Source organism: Ursus arctos, unplaced genomic scaffold, assembly GCF_023065955.2.
Source record: "Ursus arctos isolate Adak ecotype North America unplaced genomic scaffold, UrsArc2.0 scaffold_9, whole genome shotgun sequence".
Lineage (NCBI taxonomy): Eukaryota > Metazoa > Chordata > Mammalia > Carnivora > Ursidae > Ursus > Ursus arctos.
In genome coordinates this window covers 69,107,579-69,131,833 of record NW_026623111.1, presented here as the reverse complement: position 1 = coordinate 69,131,833, position 24,255 = coordinate 69,107,579, and the positions used below count along the sequence as shown (strand labels likewise).

At 40.0% G+C, this 24,255-nt stretch overlaps 2 protein-coding genes and 1 long non-coding RNA gene across 3 annotated transcripts in view; 1 reads left to right on the top strand and 2 right to left on the bottom strand.

The window, feature by feature from the left end:
* HERC5 (HECT and RLD domain containing E3 ubiquitin protein ligase 5) overlaps positions 1–16,994 on the bottom strand; it is a 41,260-nt gene extending 24,266 nt beyond the window's left edge. Inside the window, exons 1-11 of the mRNA XM_026509745.4 lie at positions 16,350–16,994; positions 13,684–13,804; positions 12,932–13,008; positions 10,245–10,466; positions 8,931–9,022; positions 8,278–8,408; positions 6,041–6,186; positions 4,856–4,932; positions 4,047–4,150; positions 2,608–2,667; positions 352–445 (exon numbers count right to left, since the gene is read on the bottom strand). Coding sequence (XP_026365530.3) covers positions 352–445; positions 2,608–2,667; positions 4,047–4,150; positions 4,856–4,932; positions 6,041–6,186; positions 8,278–8,408; positions 8,931–9,022; positions 10,245–10,466; positions 12,932–13,008; positions 13,684–13,804; positions 16,350–16,632 — 1,407 coding nt within the window. The 5' untranslated portion in view covers positions 16,633–16,994. The remainder of the gene's footprint in view (positions 1–351; positions 446–2,607; positions 2,668–4,046; positions 4,151–4,855; positions 4,933–6,040; positions 6,187–8,277; positions 8,409–8,930; positions 9,023–10,244; positions 10,467–12,931; positions 13,009–13,683; positions 13,805–16,349) is intronic.
* LOC130543200 (uncharacterized) overlaps positions 16,874–24,255 on the top strand; it is a 29,931-nt gene continuing 22,549 nt past the window's right edge. Inside the window, exon 1 of the long non-coding RNA XR_008958361.1 lies at positions 16,874–17,125. This is a non-coding gene — a long non-coding RNA (uncharacterized LOC130543200). The remainder of the gene's footprint in view (positions 17,126–24,255) is intronic.
* HERC6 (HECT and RLD domain containing E3 ubiquitin protein ligase family member 6) overlaps positions 20,358–24,255 on the bottom strand; it is a 52,743-nt gene continuing 48,845 nt past the window's right edge. Inside the window, exons 20-23 of the mRNA XM_026509746.4 lie at positions 24,067–24,137; positions 22,577–22,763; positions 22,390–22,492; positions 20,358–20,972 (exon numbers count right to left, since the gene is read on the bottom strand). Coding sequence (XP_026365531.2) covers positions 20,761–20,972; positions 22,390–22,492; positions 22,577–22,763; positions 24,067–24,137 — 573 coding nt within the window. The 3' untranslated portion in view covers positions 20,358–20,760. The remainder of the gene's footprint in view (positions 20,973–22,389; positions 22,493–22,576; positions 22,764–24,066; positions 24,138–24,255) is intronic.

Genomic DNA, 24,255 nt, shown 5'->3' with positions numbered 1-24,255 from the left:
TTCTAGTGTATCAATCTCAACCAATCCTTTAATCATCTTCCTTATAGCCGTGAGCTGACAAAATTCCCTCCAGCGAGCGTGTGCATCTATGTACAGGGGTGTGTCTGTGTGTTTGCTGTTTGTGTGTACAGATGAACCTGGACTATTTGTCATCTATGTGACTACCAGAGCCACCATTTTGCCCCAAGGGGGCCAACTCCTGAATGCTGTCTGAATTTCACATAATCTGGATGTGCTACGGGCTCTCAGAGACTCTCCTGAAACAAAGTATTTCTTCTCAAAGTTTGAATTCTTACAGAAGAATGCTTTAGTGTATTTTCTTTTTCTAAATAGGAATCTAAAGAATACCACCGTGTTAGCAATCCAGTCCTTCTGGGTTAACTCTTTAAAGGCATTTCTTGCTTTATTTAAGTCCAAGTGAATAAGCATCGTTTCTGCAGCTTTTCTATAGAAGGAAGATAAATTTAAAAGTAGATCTAAGTAAACGGAACAGGACACTTAAAAATTAAATTATCAGATTATTTATACAGATGAAGCATTTCTTATAAATCTTATTTCATTTCAATAAAATTACTTTTTCCCTCAACTTTACAATAAAGATAATTTGGCTAAATACAAATTCAATTGAAAATGTAATTGACCACTTATGATTATTTCTAAAAGGCTAAAAAATACCAAGACAATGTTAACAATATATATACTATCCAAGTTTAACTCAGATATTATTGTATCTTAAACATTTACTTAAAAAAAAAAGTCACACACAAAAAAGAGGTTTTTCCCCATTTCTGAAAAAAAAATGACAATTTCTCCCAGTTACATGAACTGAAAGTCAGGATCAAAAAAACGGGCTTCAGGGATGCCTGGGTGGCATAGTCAGTTAAGCAACTGACTCGATTTTGGCTCAGGTCATACATGATTTAGCCCACCTTGGGCTCCACACTAAGCATGGAACATGCTTAAGATTCTCTCTCCCGCTCCCTCTGCCCCCCCATCGCGTGCTCGATCTCCCTCTCTCAAATAAATAAATAAATAAATAAATAAATCTTTCAAAAAGATGAAGGGGCTTCAGAGCAGTAAATTCTTAGGGTTGCAACAGAAAATTACTAATGAGGGGCGCCTGCGTGGCTCAGTCAGTTAAGCGTCTGCCTTTGGCTCAGGTCATGATCCCAGGGTCCTGGGATCGAGCCCCTGGTCTTGGGCTCCCTGCTCAGCGGGGAGCCTGCTTCTCCCTCTCCCCCTGCTCATGTCTTCTCTCTCTCTCAAATAAATAAATAAATAAAATCTTAAAAAAAAAAAAGAAAGAAAATCACTAATGAAGTGTTTAAGTATCTTCAGGTGAATTACATTTATTCTTAACATATTTATGTTCAATGTCTTAGAAATAGGACACATTCTTTGTAAAATAATGCAAATATTTAGTATCTCAAAATAGATAGCATTGTTAAGATAAATATTATATAAATATTTAGGAAAAGAGGTGCAAAGTCATTCTTTCATATGTAAAAATTCAAAGAAATGTTAACACCTTGCAATAGGAAATGGTTAAATAAATTAATTCCCATGGAATACCATGCAGCCATTACAGTGACATAAAAAAAACTACTGAATAATATAAACTGAATAAAATAGAAAATGGACAAATGCATAAAGTAAAAAGTAATGTATAAAATAACATAATCACATTTTTAGTAAAACAATAAATTTGCACAAAAAAAGATATATACACGAAAGCTATTCCTCTTAAGTGATGGATTATGGGTGACTTTCATTTTTTTCAGTCACAGGTCTTTATTTTTGACATTTTCTACAGTGCCCATGTATTTGCTTTCATTAAAAAAAGTTAATTTATAGGGGTGCCTGGGTGGTTCAGTCAGTTAGGCATCCAACTCTTGATTTCTGCTGAAGTCATGATCTCAGGGTTGTGGGATCGAGTCCCATGTTGGGCTCCACACTCAGTGGAGATTCTCTCTCTCCCTTTCCCTCTTGCCTCCCACCCCGCACACATGTGCGCATGTGCTCTCTCTCTCGAGAACAAATAGAAATAAAAATTTTTTTAAAGTTAATTTTTAAAGAGACAAACAGTGAACTATTTTACCCTCATGCCATTTTCTTACAGTCTTCCATTTTTTTATTGAAATACAATTGAGATATAACATATTAGTTTCAGGTGTGTACAACATAATGAATTGACATATGTATATATTGCAAAATAATTATCACATAAGGCTAACATCCATCACCACATATGGTTACAAAATATTTTTTTTCCTTTTTTTATAAAGATTTTATTTATTCATTTGAGAGGGACTGAGAGAGAGCAAGAGCACAAGAGCAGGGAGAGGGAGAAGCAGACTCCCCGCTGAGCAGGGAGCCCAATGCAGAACTCCTTCCCAGGACGCTGGAATCATGACCTGAGCTGAAGGCAGACAATTAACCGACTGAGCCACCCAGGTACTCCCCAATTTTTTAAATAATGAATACGTTCAAGATCTACTCTCTTAGCAATTTTCAAATATACAATCCATTATTAACTACAGTCATTATGCTGTACACAGTATTTTTAACAGGATCTTAAACTTTATAAATATATTATATATAGATTACCTTTCCCTTAAAAAACTTCCAGTCAGACAAGCAGAAGATGAAAATATCTCTCTGATTTCCCTGTATTAGGAATAAGATGGTGGTTAAAACAAATCCTAGTGTATGCCTCCTTACAGCATGAGATATGATACATAAAACATCTCCTCAGCGTCCTTCGAACTCCTCTGTCTCTGATTTGTTTGCATTTTGCCTTGGGCATCGAAAAGTCTATTCCATTTTCCCAACCTCGAAATTTCAGTGGCAAGTACGAGTAATGAAAAGGTATGTACTCAGAGAAACCACAGGGAAAGAGGGAAAGGATGGACGTAGGGTATTTCCTCGAATAAGTAAGACATTCCCAACCCACCCAAGCCCTATTTATTTCTGTTCCACTTAAGCGGAACAGAACAAAAATACCAGAAATTAAATGGGAGGATGGGGCTGAGGAGGGTAGGCTCAGTTCCATCTTGGAAATAATAGCACGAGTAGATTTTTTTAAATTATTGAAGTACAGTTGACGTAGAATGTCATCTCAGTTTCAGGAGTACAACACGGTGTTTTGACAATTCCACACATTACTCAGCGCTCAGCAAGGTAAGGACAGTCACCAGCACAGTTCTTGATCGTCTATGCAGGCTATGATGCAGCTGTTTTATACAACTACTTTTCAGAATTAGAAAACCACAGCTAAAAATATCTCTAAAAGGAAACGTTTGTAGAAGTATAATCTTTAAAGATGGTAGGAGTCGTATCATTTTGAGCAAGACTGCCCACACTGTTCAGTTGTGAAGAGGTCCACAGACAAGTGGTTCTTAGGTCAAAGAGGGCTGGGAAATGACATAGGGGTACCTCCTACTACGAACAGTCACAATATATGCAAACATATCGGAGATCCAGAGAAGTCCTCCAGTGAAGACAGCTGCCCTCACGGAGCTTACATGTTAGCTGTGGTGTTTAATTTTAATGTGTCAACTTGGCTAGGCTATGGCACCCAAATATCTGGCCAAACACCAATACAGATATTGCCGTGAAGATATTTTTTAGAGGAGATTCACGTTCAAATCAACAGACTGAGTAAAGCAGGTCACCCTCCATAATGTGGGTGTGCCTCATCCAATCATCAAAGGCCTGAAGAGAAAAAGGTGGCAGGCATGGAGAATTCTGCCTCCAGAATGCCTTCGGACCCCAGCTGCAGTATTAACTCTTCCCTGGGTCTCCAGCCTGCTGGCCTGCATACCTACTTTCACCTGTCAGTTCCTACAACTGCGTAAGCCAACTCCTTAAAAATAAATCTGTCTCCACACACACACAAACACACACAATGGGTCGTTTCTCCGAAGATCTCTGCCTGAGGGACCATCGTGGACCACAAAACCTCCCGTCTCTGTACTGTGCAGAACCAGTCAGGGGAAAGGCTACTTTACAGAACTATATGAAGCAGAGAAACACAGGGGCTGTACCTTTTTGTGTTTTGCCACTGTTTAGTCCCCACATCAGCAATCCACCTCTTTACGGTCCCTTCGTTCAATGTAGGAATTTTCCTCCTCAGATTAACATAGGGATTCTGTACACAAACAAGCAAGTAAAACACAGCATTTAGACACCACAGAAACAGGTATCCAACTTTTAGGCACATTCTAAGGATACAGGGTAATACTGATTTTTAAATATGGATAATATAGCTGTGGGAAATCCTGAAGTAAGATTTTACCAGGAAATAATCTATCATTTGCCTGGTTGTCAACTTCTTGTCCAAGGGGCTTAAATCCAAGGTAAATTTTTCTGAGTGCTCAACACTCAGCACATCCTATAAATATAATCAGATTAAAGTGAACACCACACAGCCTCAAGGGAAGAACATTTGTGTAGGAATGGGAGGAACTTGGGTTTGCCTCAGCAAAGTATGGTGAGGAGGTTATGAAGTCATGATTCACAGGCCTATGAACCTCGGGTCTTTTTTAGTACTAGCCAGAAAAATCATTTTAGAATGTCAACCTGAAGGTTAGCTAGGATACCGACCGTGTACCACTGGCAGGGCAAAGGAAAGATCTAAGGAAATCTGATTTGACATTTACCAGAGAGAAATCTGCTGATTTCTGTGAGTCAATACTTACTGTGTAGTTTTGACAATAAAGGATCCATAATGTTTAGCTATTCCCTAAAGGTCAGTTTAGGAACTAGATGACTTTGGAATTCACCACACTGGGATCTTGAACCTTCAGTGTGCCTAAAATACCAAGTTATAAAACCTCTAGAGATCTACTTTTACCTTTTTTCCCATCCAGAGCAAAATGCTTTGATTCCCTCCAGCAATCATGACTAACTCCTTGTCTGAAGTACGGCTTTCTGAAAGGGAGACACAGAAAGTAAGAGGGCAGACAGTGACCGGCCCAAACATGCACACTCAATTTAAATCATTTCAGATTCTTCTTAAACTTCGTCCTTTTCTCTTTTTGATACACAAACACTCTACACATTTCCCACCCATGAAGCAGAAATATACATTTCCTTCAGAGTAAAGTCTAGTTGGCAAACACAGGTAATCTGCAAGGTTGACAGGTGACATCAGTTTGCCGTACATAATTAATGTAAATGCTTATATATAAAATAGTCAAACCAGTATTCGATTAGTTCACTGATCCCTGGTTTAATTCAGCTCTCATTACCAAAAGCCATATTCTACAGCTCAAGATTTAACCAGTAACCACTGGCTGTAAAGAATGTAACTACTTCAAAAGTCTAGATGGCTGGTAAGAAATATATGAACTGCTCAAAGAAATAATCCTACTGTTCATCTTCCCAGAAGAATTTAAGAGAATTCTGGTACCTTGGGTCACCACGAAGGTTTCAGAAGTAAGTAACCCAAGTACTCTGAGGCAGTTTCTATAGCAGCGTTTCGGAGCTCTGTGTGACTCAGGCCACAGTTCAAATCCAGCCAAACCACTACTGGCTAACCCTTCACCCTGCAAGTCTCTGTACCCTCAGGGAAAACGAGACTGAGAGCACACATCTCGCAGAACTGCTAAAGGACAGGTGAGATAATACATGTAAGGGGTTAGCACAGTTACAGTGCCTGGCATATGTCAGCTGCTCGTCATTCTCGGGGCTTTACATGATTGTGAGTCAGCTACCAGGTAAGAAAACCAATCGCCATGGAATTAATAGGTCTCCTGCAGCATATGCCTCTGAAGCCATAGAATCTACTTTATGTTCTATCATGTTAGGTCCACATTAATCTTAATGTGAAGGGGTAAGAGAAAACTAATGGTTATTTTGACTTCATTAATTATACTGAATATTTTAAGTTCTTTACAAGTAAAAAAAATGAAACCAATGTTTAGAAAAACTCCCTTCATAGTCATACATTTTTTTCCCTTGTCACATTACACACTTAGAAAAATCAGTTTCTTGACAGCAGTATTTATGCCAAATCCTGTGCTCCTACAAAATTTACCAAATTTGAGTTCTTCATTTGATGGCAATTTCATGGGAAGTGGTATCAGCTGATTATGTGTTCCACCGTTTCCCAGTTGTCCTTCTTTTCCAGAACCAAAAGAAAAGACTTTCCCCAAATCAGAAACATAGGCAAGTGTGTGCCGCCTATTAAATAAAAGCACATACGGTCAATTCTCAATTATCTACAAGGAAGACAGTATGCAGCAACATGGTAAACTGCTGAAATTAGGTTACCCAGTGAGTGAAACTAGTTAACCAACTCCCAGGGGATGAAATTAGCCATCTGGAAACTAAGATAACATTAATGTGTGGCTCAAATGATTTTGGAATCCCTCCATCTGCTCAAGGCCACGATGCTGGGCCTTGGCAAGAGGCATTCCCTCCGTCAGGAACAAGCAGCTCCCCTTGCTTGCTACTCCTTTTTCAAGCCTTGGCTTGAGAGTCACCACCTCTTGGAAGCCATCTGAGTGCCCCCTCTCCCCATCCTAGAAGATTGGAATTAGATGATCCTTTCTGAGCTCCCTCTACTTCCCAAAGACTTTTACCATAATGCTTCCCTTACTAATTTGCTCCAGGGCCTCTCCCACTCTAGAATGTAAGAATTTGGCCTTTGTCCTCAGTTCCTGGGAGGTAACCTCTAAGCCCTTACAATTTCCCAGGTGATAGGAAAGTCTTTGTTATTCATGGCAAGATCCTGAGATCACCCATAACAGTTTACCCAGGTGCCTCAGGAAGGGCCCCTCTGGCTGCATGGAAGCCCAACCTACTGGGAGGGTGAGGTTGGAAGGCGAGGTTGGAAGTTGAGTGCACCGCCAGGGGCAATGATTCAGTCAATCATGACTGAGCAACGAAACCCCAATAACTCTGGACTTGGGTGAGCTTCCCTGGATGGCAATACTCTACACATTGTCCTGTATCGGGCTGGGAGGAGGTAATACCATTCTGTCCATGATTTCAAGGGGACTGGACAAGAGAAGCTCCTCGTTTGGACTCTTCCTGGACTCTGTCCTATACATTGCTTCCTTTGACTGGTTCTAATTTGTATACATTTTTTTAAATAAATGTGAATATGACTTTAACAGCTTTCAGTGAGTTCTGAGCACCTTTCCAGTGAATTCTCCTGTGTTGTTAGGGGAACTCCCCTGGTTTGTATTAAGGTATCTCTTACACGAGACTCCTCTTACACGAGACTCCTCTTCTAATACGTAGCTACTTAAAGGAATGTGTGTTATGAAAAATCCAAAATGGTGATAATGTTCCCTTGAATGCAGAGAATCATGCCATCCCAATAATCTGGTCTACTTTCATAATATCCATTTACGTAATTTTACTCCAGGATCATAAAAGAATAGGTCTATAGACAAAGTACATATACGAGTTTTTTACACAAAAGATTTTGATAAACACATGAAGCCAATATTCAGACAGAACCTGAATTTACTTGTGTTTAATGAGAAAAATATTGCCCAAAAGAAGAGTAAGTGTATCTGATTGGAAAGATTTCTTAACCTCACCACAACCCAAAATCCCACTGGTGATAAAGTGGACTCAGTGATGTTCAAGGAATAACTAAGTAAGCCAAGGAGTTTGAGCAAGTTTTTCTACTTTCATTTAAAAAAGAAAAAAAAAAGCGTGACAGGCAAACTTATCATAATATTCTAAACCACCACTGACTTTGTCTCATCTTCCACTTGGATCACTCTGAAAGAATTATAGTAACTTAGTATGTTGGCCTCTGAGAGGTTGTGAGAAAGTGATTACATCAATGAATAATTCTTTGTGATTCACATTTATTTTATCCCAAATAAATGACATATTTTTCTTAAAGATGAAAGTGTGCTTGAACAGTAAAAAAAATATTTCGCTAAAGGGGCAACAGAAAATGAATAAATTCTCTCATTAAGGAAAAAAAAATCAAAGCAGAGCACCCCTGGCTTATTCAGTCTGAGACACATGTGGCTCTTGATCTTGGAGTTGTGAGTTCTAGCCCCACAATGGGTGTAGAGATTATCTGAATAAATATTTTTTAAAAAAATCAATGAAAATAAATACATACACTAAAATGAAGATTATTATCTAATAATGTAAATTAAGCATCTTCACCCACCCTTCAACCATGTGAAAATGTTTGATACTTTTATCTCAGTCAAAAAAACTGATGGAAGTTTTACTAAACTACCTATCTAAATTTATCATATGGATTTCATCAATTTTCATGGACACTTCACAACTTACCTTCCACATGCTATCTGGGTCACTCTATTCCCAGCGAGCTCAGTCACCAAACGGGGTCTTAACTCATTCTGTGTGGAATTGTGACCGAGTTGCCCATATTTTCCAGCTCCAAAAGTAAATACCAGCCCATCCTAAAGAAAGAAAACTTATCAGATTCTACAGAAATACAACAGTAATATTATTTAATAATTAATAAAATATTATTGAATTCAGTAATATTACTGAATAATTAATAAAAGGAATATTCACTGGTGAAAAGGCATTGGTGAATAATTAATAAAGGACTATCGGGGGGCCTGGGTGGCTCAGTTGGTTAAGTGTCTAACTCTTGATTTCGGCTCAGGTCATAATTTCAGGGTCATGAGATCAAGCCCCGCATTGGGTTCTATGCTCAATGGGGAGTCTGCTTCTCTCTCTCTCTCTCTCCTGCCCCTCCCCCTGCTCATGTGCACATACTCTCTAAAATAAATAATCTTAAAAAAAAAAAAAGACTGTCAAAGCAAAGCCCGCAAATTATCAGAAGGAAAATCCTGCATGTAGGAAGTGACCCTTCTTCCCAGGGAAATACTAAGTACCCACACCTAGGTATTTTGTGCTTTCCCCACTACAAAGTTCTTCCAGAATTATCATCGGAGAGACAATGATACACGCACCGTTGTGAGCAGGGCAGTGTGAGAGCCACCACAAGCGAGAAATTCAACTTTCTGATCGTCCAGTGCTTCAATAAGGGAAGGAAAATCTTCACCTATGAGAGGAAAAGAACAGCTGATGATCAAAAGAGAACGTTGACTTGTGCGCTGGAATTCGGTGCTACTAGGAACATACCTGGACTGTCTCTCAGCTGGCAGCCACGGTTCGCAACACCTTCTGACAAGAAAGGTCTCTGTGTTGGTGTATTTATTTTGGCCTAAAACTGGGGGTGAGGCAGTGCTCAAAGGGCCACACATGGGAGAACTCATATGTGAAAGTGTCAAACCACTTCCCAGAACCCACTCTTCTCCTTTTAGCCTAACTTGATTAACTTTAATTGCAGCATATCTGGTAGTTTCAACTCCCAACTAAAATCACCCTTTTAATGAACATAAAGATTCTTTTTTTTTCTTTTAAATTCTCTACTACAGTATCCATGTCCCACACTACCTCTCCTTTCTTCTCATGATTTCCTTGTCAAAGCACTTAGAGGTTCAGCAAAAAGAGTTTAACTGCTCTTTATTCCTTTCCCTCCCTTGAATATTTTTCTAACATTGACTATGGTTTCTCCTGAGTAATTAGCAGTGGACCATGCTGGAGAAAGATGCAGTGTATGACCAGTAACCCAGGGGAAAACAAGGGCATTACCACAGCTGATAAAGCGGCAGTGTGCCACACCTGAAAACTCCAAGATGCTATTTGGGATCCTGAGAAAGTTTGCCATCTGCTTTGTGGAAGTAGTTCAATAACGGGAATTACAGTTTTTTCCCCATATCTGTGTGTACAGATACAAAGAATACCTTATAGACTAAGATTAGAATATGTGAGTTTCTAAAGACATCATTAGTATCCTTTAGTCTTAATATGGATATACTTATATTAACAGACACTTAAGTGCACAGGCTCTTCGGAGGTCATTTCATCCAAACGCATTACTTCATAGAAAAAGAAAATAAGGCCTAGAAAAGTTAGGTGATTCAGCAAGGCCCTGCCATTGATTAACTGCAGAGTGGGAAGCAGAACCCAGGTATTCCCATCAGTGCAATGCTCTTTCCCTTGGCCCACACAACCCTGACACATATCTCAATCACAGCAACACTCTCCACACTATGCACATCTCCTAGACTGCCTCCGCCCTGAAGACAGAGATAACCAGGAAGAACAGCACCAATGACAGTGAAACTCTGAACCATCTTTCACAGGGAGGCCTATGTTAAATTCATCTCTTACCTAACAAATACGTGTGATAATGCGAACTTGAAAATATGTTTTCATACCGTCAGTGTGGCCCAAGCCTAGTTGTCCCAAATCATTTCTTCCCCACGAGTAAACGTTTCCAGACATGGATAAGGCCATGCTGTGGGCTTTTCCCGCGGAAATCTGACCCAAGGGGACTCCTGAGAGGTGCTCCACAACCTGTGGTGTGGGGATTGAGGCAAACAGTCTTCCAACTCCAAGCTGGCCGTGTAAATTCTGTCCCCATGCAAAGAGCTCACCACCTTGACATAAACAAACAAAATGCTGCCTTATTAAGTTTAAAGTGCAGGAGACATTCCCTTAGAGCATTATGTATGTGACCCATACTATACTCTCAGCCTCTTACATTCAACTTCCTGTATGTCTGAGACAGAAAAACTAGAAATCTTCTCTTTAGCAAGAACAGTTATACTTCCTTACCTCCTGCCTCAAAGGGTACAGTTTGTGTCCTTGCTTCCCCGATCTTATCTTCCTAGAGTGTGATGTACCAGCAATAAATCCTGAACACCGCCCTTGGCCCCACATCACTAGATCGTAGGCTTCTTAATAGTCATGTCCCCTCCAAAAATACACATGTTGAAATCCTAAGCCTCAATGTGAAGGTATTAGGAGGTGGACCTTTGGGAGGTGATTAGGATTAGCTGAGATCATCAGGATGGAGCCCTCAAGAATGAGATTAGTGCCTTTATAAGAGAGATTCCAGAGAGTTCTCTTCCCCTCTCCGCCATGTAAGAAGATGGGCCCTCCACAGACACCAAATCTGACAGCACCCTGAATTGGACTTCCAGCCTCCAGAACTGGGAGAAAGAAATTTCTGCTGTTTAAGTCAGCCAATCTATGGGATTTTTGTTATAGCAGCCCAAACAAACACAAGTAGAATGAAGCTACCTGACCGTACTATAATCAAACTCAAGAAATGGGCCCACGAAAACCAGACACATTCTACATCCGGGAAAATAAAACCTAAAATTAATGTTTTCCTTCTGCCCACCCACTCTGTTCATGTGCCTGAAGATTCTAGATAATGTATACATTTGAAATTATAGCACAGTATCTTGAAAGAGTCTACATCTTCTGTTAACTGAATACATGGAGGATATTTTTCAAGAAATGGTCTTAGGTGTTATCTAATGGAGTTGACAATATCAGAGTCTGAAAAAAAGTATCAGAGAATTAATGCTTACTGAGCACCTCTTTGCAAGATACTATGCAGATTCTGGTGGGAGGCAGAACCTTTCCCTCAAATGTAACTACCACGTGCCTACCAGCCACTAGGAATATAATGATGAAACGATCAGTTCTCTTTCTTGCTTCCCCAACTTTCGTTCTTCCTAGATTTTATGATTTACCAGTAATAAACTCTGAATATCTCTTTTGCCCCAGATCATTAGACTCTAGGCTTCTGGAAGACACAGTGTGTTTTACCTTTATAACCTGAACAGAGTAGATAATCATCATGAAGTGTGTGTTCATGAATGAAGTCAAACGACCAGGTCAATTTTTTCCAATGCAAGTACATACTCTCAAACTTCAACAGGGCCTTCAACGCAGGTGAAGTTCTGGATTATGTACTTCCCTTTTATCCCAGTTTCCCTTTATTTTATTTGTATGTCCTATGTATTAAAAAAATTTTTCTTCCTTGACCCTGAATTCCCATCTACCACCATCGTGTTATAATTATTCCTCCCTGGTCAAGTTTCTTTAGGAAATAATCTACATTCACTGCTTTCATTTCCCACCATTATGGTGTCTGATAAGAAGCAGGACATAATAAAGGCTGGGGAGGATCCCTGAATTCAAATGGTAATGTGGGAACACATCAAAGGCCTGCAAACTGGCCACAAGAGCAGACCCAAGGGATTCTAAGCTGTCAAGGGAGCTGAAAGAGTGCTAGGAAAAGTGAAGAAGGTTCTAGAAAAGCATAGCCTGGTCCTGTTTCCAGAATGATTCTGATTATTCAGAATATTTTCATTGTTTCTTATTTGAAAAATAAAAACATGGAACTGTTGAAATAAATCCCTAAGGTCCAGATGGAGCCCAGGGTGCCATGTCAGCAAACTGACTTACATGTTCTTTGAAACGTTCTGCTTGACCAGAAACAACATATATCCATCCAGTAATCCCCAAACATGAAGCTAACTCTGGGCTGTGTGCTTATTTCCTTGCTCCCTGATCTAAGTAAAGTTAGATATGCAATCCCAACCAACCATGCCCTACTTCTGCACTGTGACCTCTAACGTCTGTAAAACTTTCTCTTGCTCAAACTCCTCCCAGAAGAGTGCTCCACTGCTTGTGACGCACTGTACTCCCAATCCACTGATTGTCTATCCTCAAACAAAGGGTATCAAATTCTTTACTAAACGGTTTTAGTCTTGTCATTTGACAGAGTATAATGTACGAACAGTAAATATGGGAACCTGAAGATTTTATACATCCAAAAATTTTCTTATTTTGTAGCAAGTGCCTTAGAGTGGCTGGCTGCTTAGTCGGTAGAGCATGTGACTCTTTATCGACTCTATCTCAGGGTCGGGAGTTCAAGCCCCATGTTGGGCCTAGAGCTTACGTTAAAGAAAAAAACAAGTACCCTGAATTATATCAAATTCAAAACCATTATTTTTGTCTGTTACAAAGTGAAGCATATACATTTTACTAGTTCTACAGATACATACATTTATTCCCTCTAAAAAACCATATTCCAGACAAGTACCTTTTGAGAGTGCAAGAGAATGATAATCTCCACATGCGATCTGAATTATACTTTTTTCTTGTAAAATGCATTGAAACCTGATGAAAGAAAATATATTTTATGTAAATCACCATAATGGAAGTCACAACATCAATGTTAAAATTATTAACTGTATTTAATTGGGATTGAAGCTCAAGGAAAAATTTAAATTTACTGCTTCATATTCAGTATATCTAAAATTACAAAAAATACTACGAGTGTTTTAACTGATGGTTTAAAAGGAAAATAATGTGCACTATATAACTGTAATCAAGATGATTGAAGTCTCTTTTGCAAACAATAATTGTATGATACAGGAATAATACAAGATGAAAATAAGCTCTAATTCACATGATGTACTAGGAAAAAGTCTCACAAATCATTCCATGATAATATATTTTTCTCCTATGTTGAAAACTTTTATCTCTGGTAATTAACTCACAGGATTATTATGAGGGGTAAATGAATTACTGAATGTGGAAGTCCAACTTGGGGTGAGGCAGACTAACGATCATTTCTTTTAAATGTCAAAGCAAGACACAATGTCTTTGGAACATAATTTGGTTGTAATTCACTGATGGAATTCACTGGTCATTTCAGAATTGTTTACTTAAGAGCCACTATGTAAAGCAAGGGGCAAGGATCATATAAAGTAACATTTTCCTACAAAAATTATGATTGCCTTTTGAGTAAATTTTAAATACTTTTTAATAAAAGAAAAAAAAGTTCCCTACCTTGCATGTTCTATGCTATAGTTGTACTCAAATGGTTTTCCATCTGAGGATAGAATCAGCATGTGCTCTGCTCCTTGGTCCACGGAATGTATCTTCATTTTTTTTCCTAACTTAATGCACTCTGCAGAGCAAATCCAATGAGGAACTATCATCACTCTGGTTATAACCCACTGTTATTATTTCATTAAAATACACTTAAAACACCTGGAAAAAAATTTCAACTAGACAACGTTTGGCTTAACATGAACCTCTCTTTAAAGAAAAATTCAAGAAGAAAAGCAGACAAATTAGCAATGACTACTGTTTTGACCACGGATTTTTTTCAACTTGGGAAAGCACTAATTCATACTTTGTTTTAAATTGAATATAGTTTGGGGGCACCTGGGTGGCTCAGTCGTTATGTGTCTCTCTTAATTTCAGCTCAGGTCATGATCTCAGGATTATGAAATGGAGGAGCGTAGAGACTGCTTACCTTTCTTTCCCTCCCCCCTCTAAAAAAAATAAAGTAAAACAAATTCAATATAGTTTTAAAATAACCAATTAAATATTTGCTTTTAGATTCCTGTTTAATAAATTGAGATAGAGAAACTAAATTTGAAGTGACAGAAATGAAAAAGTCTAGGGGCGCCTGGGTGGCTCAGTCGTTAAGCAACTGCCTTTGGCTCAGGGCGTGATCCCAGCGTTCTGGGATCGAGCCCCACATCAGGCTCCTCTGCTGGGAGCCTGCTTCTTCCTCTCCCACTCCCCCTGCTTGTGTTCCCCCTCTCGCTGGCTGTCTCTCCCTCTCTGTCAAATAAATAAAATAAAATCTTAAAAAAAAAAAATCTAAAAAAAAAAAAAAGAAATGAAAAAGTCTGTAAGAAAATATAACAGTATCTGGATGACATAACTCATTTTAGGAGAAAATATATTGTGTATTTTGAGATATACTTTTTCCAAATACAAAACGAATAACAACAATAAAACTCTCCTAACTGCTCCATGTAGAAGCCAAGTTCTATATTTTTAAAAGGAAGAATTATGTTTGAGGAACTGTGTTCAGGAGGGATGCTGTTCAAAGAATTTTTATTGGCATTATTGCATATTTAGCCCTTCCTAAAAGTTAAGAGATTTAAAAATTGTCCACAGTTACCATTTACTCTTATCTCATTTAATCTGTTCACAAACATTGGATGTGGGACTTTGTTTTACTTTTCGGTTCTAACCAAATAAGATTTATTCATATAAAAATCTTAAAGTACAAACCTTCATATCAGAAATGCTATGAGAACCAAAACAGTTTGGTAATAAAGAATAAATAGTTAAACAGACTAATATTTTTCAGAGGTCAGCATTTCCAATCATTTGGGGAAAAAAAAAAGTTACTCAAGGGCTGGGTAGGAAAAAAAAAGGTTACTCAAAAAAGGTACTGGGATATCAGACGAGCCATTTGGAGAAACAAATAAATCTAGATTCCCCTACCTCCTTAAATCAAAATAATTTTCAAGTGCATCCAAAATTTTAACTTTAAAAATAAAAGCCTGGGTGTCTGGGTGGCTCAGCTGCTTAAGCCCCACCCACACTCTTGATTTAAACTCAGGTCTGGATCTCAGGGTCATGAGTTCAAAACCCCCCCCCCCCCCCCGCATTGGGCTCCACGAAGCCTACTTTAAAAAATAAGTAAAAGCTTAAAATTGCTATAAATATGAGTAAATTAAAAAAAACTTGAATGTGGATAGCTTTGTAACACAAAATCTATAAGCCTTAACAGAAAAGACTGATGAAGGAGGCTATAAAATAACATCAGCTAAAGTTAAGTTGGGAAAAACATCACAACGTCTATGCCGGACCAAGGCTATTCTTACGCCAATATTCAAATAACTTTCAAATAAATATGAAAAAGATTAACAACTCAATTTTTAAAAAGCCAATCTAAGATATGAAGAGGCAGTTCACCAAAAAGGGAATGCAAACGATCAATAGAAAAAAAGATGCTGGACTTCTTCCGAGTTAAAAGCGTAATGACCTGTAAAATACCATTTTCTTCACTCAACAACAGGCAAAATTTCCAAGATTAAGAATGTCGCCATTTGCTTTCCCCCACCTGTAAAATCGAACCACAGTTCCTGACCTCATCTACGGAGATGACCACCTCGGACAAGTGCAACTGAAAGCATTCTTGAAATCGTTTGCGTATGTAAGATATTATCGTTGAGAACAAGAGAACTATATTCTCCAAAGGCTCACAAAATCGGAGCTGGTGTGTTCTAGAAAGGAGTAAGTGAAAAGTAAACTTTAACAGAAACCAACGCTAAAGGCGGACTGGCTAAGAAGATGGGCCTGGACGCGCGCTCCCTCTGCGCGGGCAACTAGCACAGTGCGCGACCCAGTTCTCGCCACCATCCTGCAAACTCCGCGCCAAATGGGAACGCGGATAAGGGGGAGCTCAGGCGCTCGCACGCGCGAAATTCAAAAGCCACTCGGCCCGGCGCGTTTCTGCAGCCACCGCAGGCCGCTGCAGCGTCGGGTCCCCTCCTGCGCGTCCCTTCTCGTTTAGAGAAGGACCGCCACACCGACCATTGGGCCGCTCCGCAGGCGCTGCACTTGGGGGCCCCCGCCCGCCCACCCACCCCCACACCCCCAGCCCGAGACGGGAGGGCCGAGGGGACACTGCCCGCCGCACTCACTCGGCTTCTTGGCGCCGTCGCTCCCCGCCGTCAGCTGGTGGACTTCGACGCCGGCCCCGCCGCGCTCCAACACCACGAGGCGCCCGCGCGTGCAGCACATCTGACGCGTCGCCTCGATCCTCTGGGACAGCGCCCTACGGAGGCCCGCGGCGCTGGGGAAGAGCCAGAGCTGAGTATCCGGCGGCTCCGCGGCGCGCCGCGGCACTGCCGGTCGCGACGGGGGAACCGGCCCGGGCACCGGGCGCACTCCGCCCCGAGCTCTCCTTCGCGGCCTCTGCTCCATCGCCACTTTCCCGAGCTCCACGGCCGCGCCTCGGCTCTCCGGTCCTCGGAGGAGAGGGAGCCCCCGAAGGAGAGGGAGCCCCCGAGAAAACCGTTCGCGGCGGAGCGGTGCGCAGCCGGAGCTAGCGGACAGCGCAGTGGCGTCGAGGAACCGCAGCCTCCCTACTCCGCCCCCGCTCAGACGCCAGGCTCGCAACGTGCTGTTTGGGGGCGGAGCCCGCAGTTCCGCTAGGAAACGAAACCGTTGTTCTTGTTAGGGGGCGGAATGGAAAAGGAAAGGGAAACTCGAGCGGGTCACGGAGGGCTTGGAAGACTGCCAGCGTAAACAGGGTGCTGACAGATGACGAGGTGGGTGGGCAGGGCTGAGGAGGTGTCCCCGGGCGAGCCGTGGCCACCTGAACGCCTGGACCTGGTGGCCTTGGAAGAAACACTGCAGTTCCACTAGGAGGAGCACTGACACAGGCGGACCTGCAGAATTTCCAGGAATTATTGTGGTAAGGAAAGCTGGTTTGTTCAGCGTTCGGTCTCGGGCTCTGCCGCAGGTCCGCGAGGAAACTGAAATCGAGAGCGACGCGGTCAGTCCCTCCGCCCACACCGCGGTGCCTGGCAAGCGCTGCTGTGCTTTCTGTCAGTACAGTTCGCCTTTTCGAGAATTCCTTACAAATGGAGTCCAACCTGTGCCGTCTTTGTGTCTGTTTTTTTCTCCGCGTAGCATAATGTTTTTGAGATTAATCCCGTGTCTCACCAGTAGTTGGTCAGTAGTTGTTGTTGAATGTTATTATGACATATGGGTATAAAACGATTAGCTGTTCATCCATTCACCAATTCATGGACATTTCAGTTCTTAACAGTTCGGGGCTACAGTGAATAGAGGTGCTATGACTGTGAGCAAGTCTTGGGATGGATAACTGTTTTCATTTCTTGTGAGTAAATCACTTAAAAATGGAATTGCTGTATCATATGGTAAATAACATACGTGGCTATGATATAAGAAACTACCAGACCTTTCCAAAGTGCTATGCATTCTCCAGCAATTTATGGAAGCGCCAGTCCGTCTGTACCCTTGAGGACATTTGGTATTGTTAGTCTTTGTAATTATAGCAGTTGCACCACTGAATTGCCTTAGGGTCTTTGTCAAAACTCTGTTGCCTATGGGTAATTGGATTTATTTCTGGAATGGTTTTTACTGTGTCTCCTCGATCTATATATCTATTTTTACTCTAAGACCACACTGCCTTGATTACTGTAGATTATAATTAAATTTCAAAATAATTAGGTTCATTCAAAGGCTCCACGATTGTCCTTTCTTCGGTGTTGTTTTGGCTATTATATTTGTTTGTTTTGGCTATTTTAAGTCCTCATTTACATATATATTTTAGGATAAGTTTATCAATATCTATAAAACAGACTGCAGGGATTTTGAGATTTCACTAAATTAAATCAGTTGGGGAAGATAATACTGATTCTTGGGTCCATGAGCATATCTCTACCCGTTAATTTCTTTTTTAAGATTGATTTATTTATTTGAGAGAGAGAGAATGTGCGTCCACTCACCCTGGTGGGGGGTGCGGTTGGCGGATAGAGAGTGTCAAGGAGGCTCCGGCTGAGCCCAGGGCCAGATGAGGGCCTCAGTCCCATGAGGTGGACACCAGGACCAGAGCGGAAATCAAGAGTCCCAGGCTTAACCCAGGTACCCTTCCCCATTAATTTAAAGCTTCTTTAATGTCTTTCAGCAATATTTTCTAGTTTTCACTGTACAGTTTAACGTGTTTTGTTACATTTATCCTCAAATATTTATCTTTTGATATTATAAAATTTCAATTTATGATTATTATTAATACATATGCAGTTAATTTTTATATATTGACCTTGAATCCGGAGACTTTTCTATATTTACTTAACACTTCTAGTAGGTTTTGCTTTGGTTTAGTTTTGTTTTAGATCCCTTAGGATCTTCTGCAGATAACGATGTGGTCTATAAATAAGAGAGTTTTATGCCTTCCTTTCCAATCTTTAGGTCTTTTTTTTTTTTTTTTTTTTTTGCCCTCTTACACGGACTAGTACCTCTAGTACAATGTTGTACTAGAAGTGATGAGAGGCAACCTTGCCTTGTTACTAGTTTTAGTAGGAAAGCATTTAGTCTTTTACCATTAAGTAGAAGGTTAGCTTTTTGTAGGTTCTATCAGGTTGAGGAAGTTTCCTTCTAGTCCTGGTTTGCTAAGAATATCATACATGAGTGGCTATTGCAATTGTCAAATATTTTTTCTGCCTTTACTAAGGTAATTCTATGATTTTTCTTTGTCTTATTACAGTGAGATATAATAGATTTTTAAGTCCTTTTCTGGACTAAACTCCACTTGGCCACAAAGTATTATCCTTTTTATATTTTGTTGGGTATGTTTGATACGTTAAAATCTTGGAAAAGGTTTTTTGTGTTTTTGTTCATGAGAGATATTTGTAGTTTTCTTTTCCTGTAATATCTTTGTCTGGTTTTGACGTTAGAGTAATGCCAACATCATACTTAACCGGGAAGTATGTTCCCTCTTCCTCTGTTTTCTTTGTTCCTTTTTTTTTTTTTTTTTTTTTTTTTTTAAGATTTTAAGTAATCTCTATACCCAACGTGGGGCTCAAACTCACAACCCCAAGTCAAGAGTTGCATGCTCTTCTGACTGAGCCAACCAGGCACCCCTCTTCCTCTGTTTTCTGGAAGAGTATGTAAAGAATTACTAGGCTAGGGTGCCTGGGTGGCTCAATCTGTTAGCGGCTGCCTTGCGCTCAGGTCATGACCCCAGCATCCTGGAATCGAGCCTACACAGGCTCCCTGCTCAGCAAGGACTCTGCTTCTCCGTCTCCCTCTGCCACTCTCCCTACTCATTCTCTCTCTCTCCTTGTCTCTCTCAAATAAATATATAAAATCTTTAAAAAAAAATTGCTATGCTCTCTTCCTTAAATGTTTAGTAGTTCATCCATTTGCATTAGAAAAATTTATGTTGGAGTTGAAAGGCCTGAAAAATACAACCTAAAAGTCAAGTGCCTAGGGATCCCTGAGATTTAGAGATTACCTTTTACCTTAAAATTCAGATAGAATACATCTGGGCCTCCGTTCCATTTATTATAGAAACCAGACGTGTCCAAAATAAATCTTAGGATTCACTGAGGCTTGTGCTCCTATGGACCCCCTCACATTCTAGTGTCTTTAGTGAATTCTCTATCTCTGTTCTGTCTATCCTCTGGTGATCCTGCCCTCTTTCCACATCACCACCCCGACATGAACTACACCCCATGGTCTTTCCTTTCCAAAAGTGCCACCGATATAAGGCTTCTCTGTATGGTTTGCCATAACAACAGGCATTTATAGAATAGCTTACAGTTTAAAATTTAATATAAGGTAGAACTGGTCTATAAAATTCATTGGCCACTTACAGCCATATTTCTCTCCCTTCTTTAATTCATTCCATAGCCATATTGCTAAGACATATTTCATGCTCTTCATTTTCTCCAACTACCAATAGACAGGAGTTCCTTGTTGGGCTCAGTGTTTAACCAAATGATGATATATGCATTTAGAATAATTCTAGGAACACAATATTGAGTATAAGTAATTACTCAAAGAATTAATGAATCCTTTAACATTTAGATTTTTCAAATAAATTACTCAGCAGTTGGCTAAAATCAAAATTCTAGAGACATTCTAGAATATAAAATATACATTTACATGCCTCAAAACCATGTTGAATTACTTTTATTTTTTCAAGCTTCAGCATATCTTTCACATTTGCAGACAATGTTTATTAGATATACAATATTTTTAAAAAGATCTGTTAGCTTTTAATATCCAGTTTATTTTTAAATGATAATTATTGTTCAGGAATAATTCAGTAAAAAGCAAACATTCTGATAACAAATTCAGGGATCAAGAAATGTTGATTCATTTTTAAAAATTACTTTTTTTTAATTACTCTTGATTCATCATTTTATTGTTTATCCCAACATTTGTCAACTAATTCTACCTAAAACCTATCAACCCCTTGTGCTACTTAGACCTAAGGAAGAACAGAAGAGTCGAAGGATGAGGGCCTGAAGCTCTGAGGCCTCACAGAAACTCTTGGGATCACTGTTGCTCTGTGACTTAGACAGAGACAAACCCTCTGTTGCTGTTGATGGCTACTTGAAGGGCTTCCTCCACTTTTTCCATTGTAGAATATTTAGGAAGGTCCAGAATATTATAGCAGGTCAGTGCTCTAGGGTAATCTGTTTCACCGAAAGTTTCGGGACAGCGAAATAGGATTCCCATTTTTTCTTTGTCTCTTACATGCAGCCTGTCATTTCCCTTAAGAAAAACTAGAAAGGAATACATTTTGGTTAAGATATTTCATAGAAAGAGCAAAACATAAAATGAAAAGGAAGAAATGAATCACTTCATTCAATAAATATTACTGAGCACCCTTGTGTAGAGAGAACCACACAGAGCCATGTGAAACACAGAAAAATCATGAGATCTGGTCTTCGTCCTCGGTGAGTTCATGGTCTAACTGGGGAAAATCACATACATGAAAAGAGAAGAGCAAGATATGTGGACGTTTAATTTAGCTCAACTAGGAAGTTTGAGATGAAGAGGCTAACGAAGGCCCTGAGACTGATGCAGCACCTGGCTGGGGACGCCGGAATAGACTACAGGGGTCACATCTGGCAAGTTAGTTCTCCAGGAAAGGAGTTGGGTAAGCTTTCAAGGCAGAGGGGGAAAGCCAAGATAAAGCCAGAGGTAGGAAGATATAAGTAAACTCACTGAATGCACAGACAGTGGAATGAATGGGCTGAAGCAGAAGTTTCCCATTAAGAGAGAAGATTGGACAGGTAGTTTGGGCTTGTGGGGAAGCAGCTTAGGTTTGTGAAGTTGGAATTGTCCTCCAGTGTCCTCAGGAGGAACAAAAATAGCAAGAAGGCGTATATCTCCAGAGTGACTGAAAAATGGGACGAGCGGTGGAGAGTAAGTCATTAAATCTGTCCTGGGGAAACCTTAGGGTTCCCGCCAAGAGAAGGTCTTGTACCACAAGGCCACCGTTTAGTGGTTCAGAGCCTTGGCTTTGGATCAGCCTGTTGGGTTCAGAGTCTGTTTCTCACACGCACCAGCTATCTGAATATAGGCAAGCTACTAAATGCATCAAGCCTCTTTCCCTCAGATCTGAAATGAGGAAAAAAATAAGTATCGTACCTCGAAACATGGCTATTAGGATAAAGGAAGGTAACAGATATGAAGTGGTCAGTACAATGCCCAACATAGAGTAAGCAAACCATAAAGGCTGTTAGTATTATCATCAGTGGCCATTGCTATTGGCATTATTTCTAAAATAGTATTAGAGAAATATACATGGTCCTAATTCCATAGGACTTAGATAAATAAAGATAGGAATGTGAGAGTAAAGGCTTGATTAGGAGGCAACTAGCAATATCTTTTTTATTATCATTTTTTTTTTAATGGGCAAGCAGACTTATATAGGAGAAAGAACATTGGTTTAGGAAGCCTGTCTTTGCTGTTAACCTGTGTGACCCACTATTAATAATGACTTCATGGTGGGGCACCTGACTGGCTCCGTGGAAAGAACGTGCTACTCTTGGTCTCGGGGTTGTGAGTTTAAGCCTTATGTTAGGTGTAGAGATTACTTAAATAAATAAACTGTAAAAAAGCATTTAATAATGACTTCATGGCAAATATTTATCTTTCAAAGAGATAAATAATTATAAATCCAGCTATACTTACAGAGGAATTTTCTCTTTTCCTCCAAAGTTAATTTGTGGAAAGCTTTCCAAAACATCAGTATAGTAGGATGTGATTTGTGGTATCCTTGATCATATCGTGAATTCTTGAGAAAGAGAGAAAAGTGGTTTTTAGGGGGAATATACAGAAGTTGTTTGGAAGAAGTGGGGGCACTTTGGTTATCACCAACCTCTTCAAACTGTTCCCAGTCATAATCAGTATTTCCAACCACTGCTGTCATTAGTTCTTCAGGCTGGAAAAGTTTGAAAAGTACTTCCTTGTCACAGACTTTATAAAATCCTCTCTGAAATTCCTCATAAACGGCCTTTACAGAGGTGTTGAAAATGTAATCAATGTATGCAGAAACATATTCTTTCCTTGAGGGAAGCAAAAAAAAAAAAAAAAGCAAAAAACATACTTTACCATTGACTAAAATATTCTCTACTTTGCCCTTTTTACCACTTCTACTGAGAAAGAAAAGTAAATTATTCAGAGGGAAGTAAAAACCTGTGGTCAGCGGAAGGAACCTTGAAGTATGTAGCAGGAGGACTAACTTTGTTTTGCTGCCCTTTTCCTCCAAGAGATACTTTCAAAGCAGTCATCTGAATACATAATTCTCCAGCTTAAAATCTTTAAAAGGCTTTCTTTCCATTGCCCTTAGGGTAAATTCCAAACTGATCTGACTCCTGTCTGACACTGCAGCCTCTTCCCACTTGGCATTTGATTCTTTGACCTTCAGCTCTGGGGGCTGCCTGTCTTTCTTACAGTTAGGTCACAACACCAGTGCTCCCTCTTTACCTGCTGACTTCTGCCCATCAGAGGTCCATAACAACATGACTTTCTCAGGGTTGGTTCTCTGATCCCCCCTCCCTCCTCTCTCTCAACATGTGTCACCGTGTGGAAATTATTTCTGCAGAAGTCTGTCTTTTCCCCCCATGATGAATTTCCTGACGGCAGGGTTGTTCATTGGAGGTATTTCACCAGACAGCCACCAGGAACATAGTCTCCCACCCTTTGAGCAGCTTTGTGGGCCATCCCCTCTGACCCCCTTCTGCCATTCCCTAGAACCAGCGGTGTGCTGGTAAATGGTTAACAACCAGTTCTCTAAAGAGAAGAAGATGGAAGGGAACCCTCATTTGCAGCATTTGCCGGTTCTGTGGTGTAAATATTCCCACCGTTGCTGATTTCATGCTACTAATAGCTTAATAATAAACTCTCAACATTTTTGAAAATTTAACAATCAGCTCTCACAAGCGGATGCAGTCTGGCTCCAGTGTAACACTACTGTAAATCTCTTAATTAACTTTTGTCACAGTGCTCATCCTTATCTGACGTCACTTGACATAATTATTTATTTATATATGGTCCTTCTGCCCCACTGGAATTTAAGCTCCAGGTTTTGTCTGTCCGTTTCATGTCTGTATCTCTGGCACCCAGAACAGGATCTGGTACAGAGAAAGGGCTCAAAAATAATTGTTAAATGAATAATTAGTGAAAAGTTCTGCAAAGGGAATATTTAATCCTGATTCCTTTTTCCCCCTTCTCTTACCCTGTAACCTTTTTATCTTTCTCAGAGATAAAGAGCTAAAAAGATCATCTGAGAACCTAAAATACATGTATAAATTATAGTGATAACAAACATGTGTATTCATAGCAGATGTTCTAAGTCTCAAAACTTACTTGTTGGTTTGGTCCACAGGTACAGAGATCCCATTTGGAATTAAATTGACATCTTTTTTGTCCCAGGATATCTGTAACCAAAATGTATTCAGGTACCAAAAATGAAAAAAAGTCTGAATAATGCAACTGCAGGGGCCACGGGCAGGTTGCCCCATGATGGGCCACTCTTGCATGAAGATTATTTCTGAG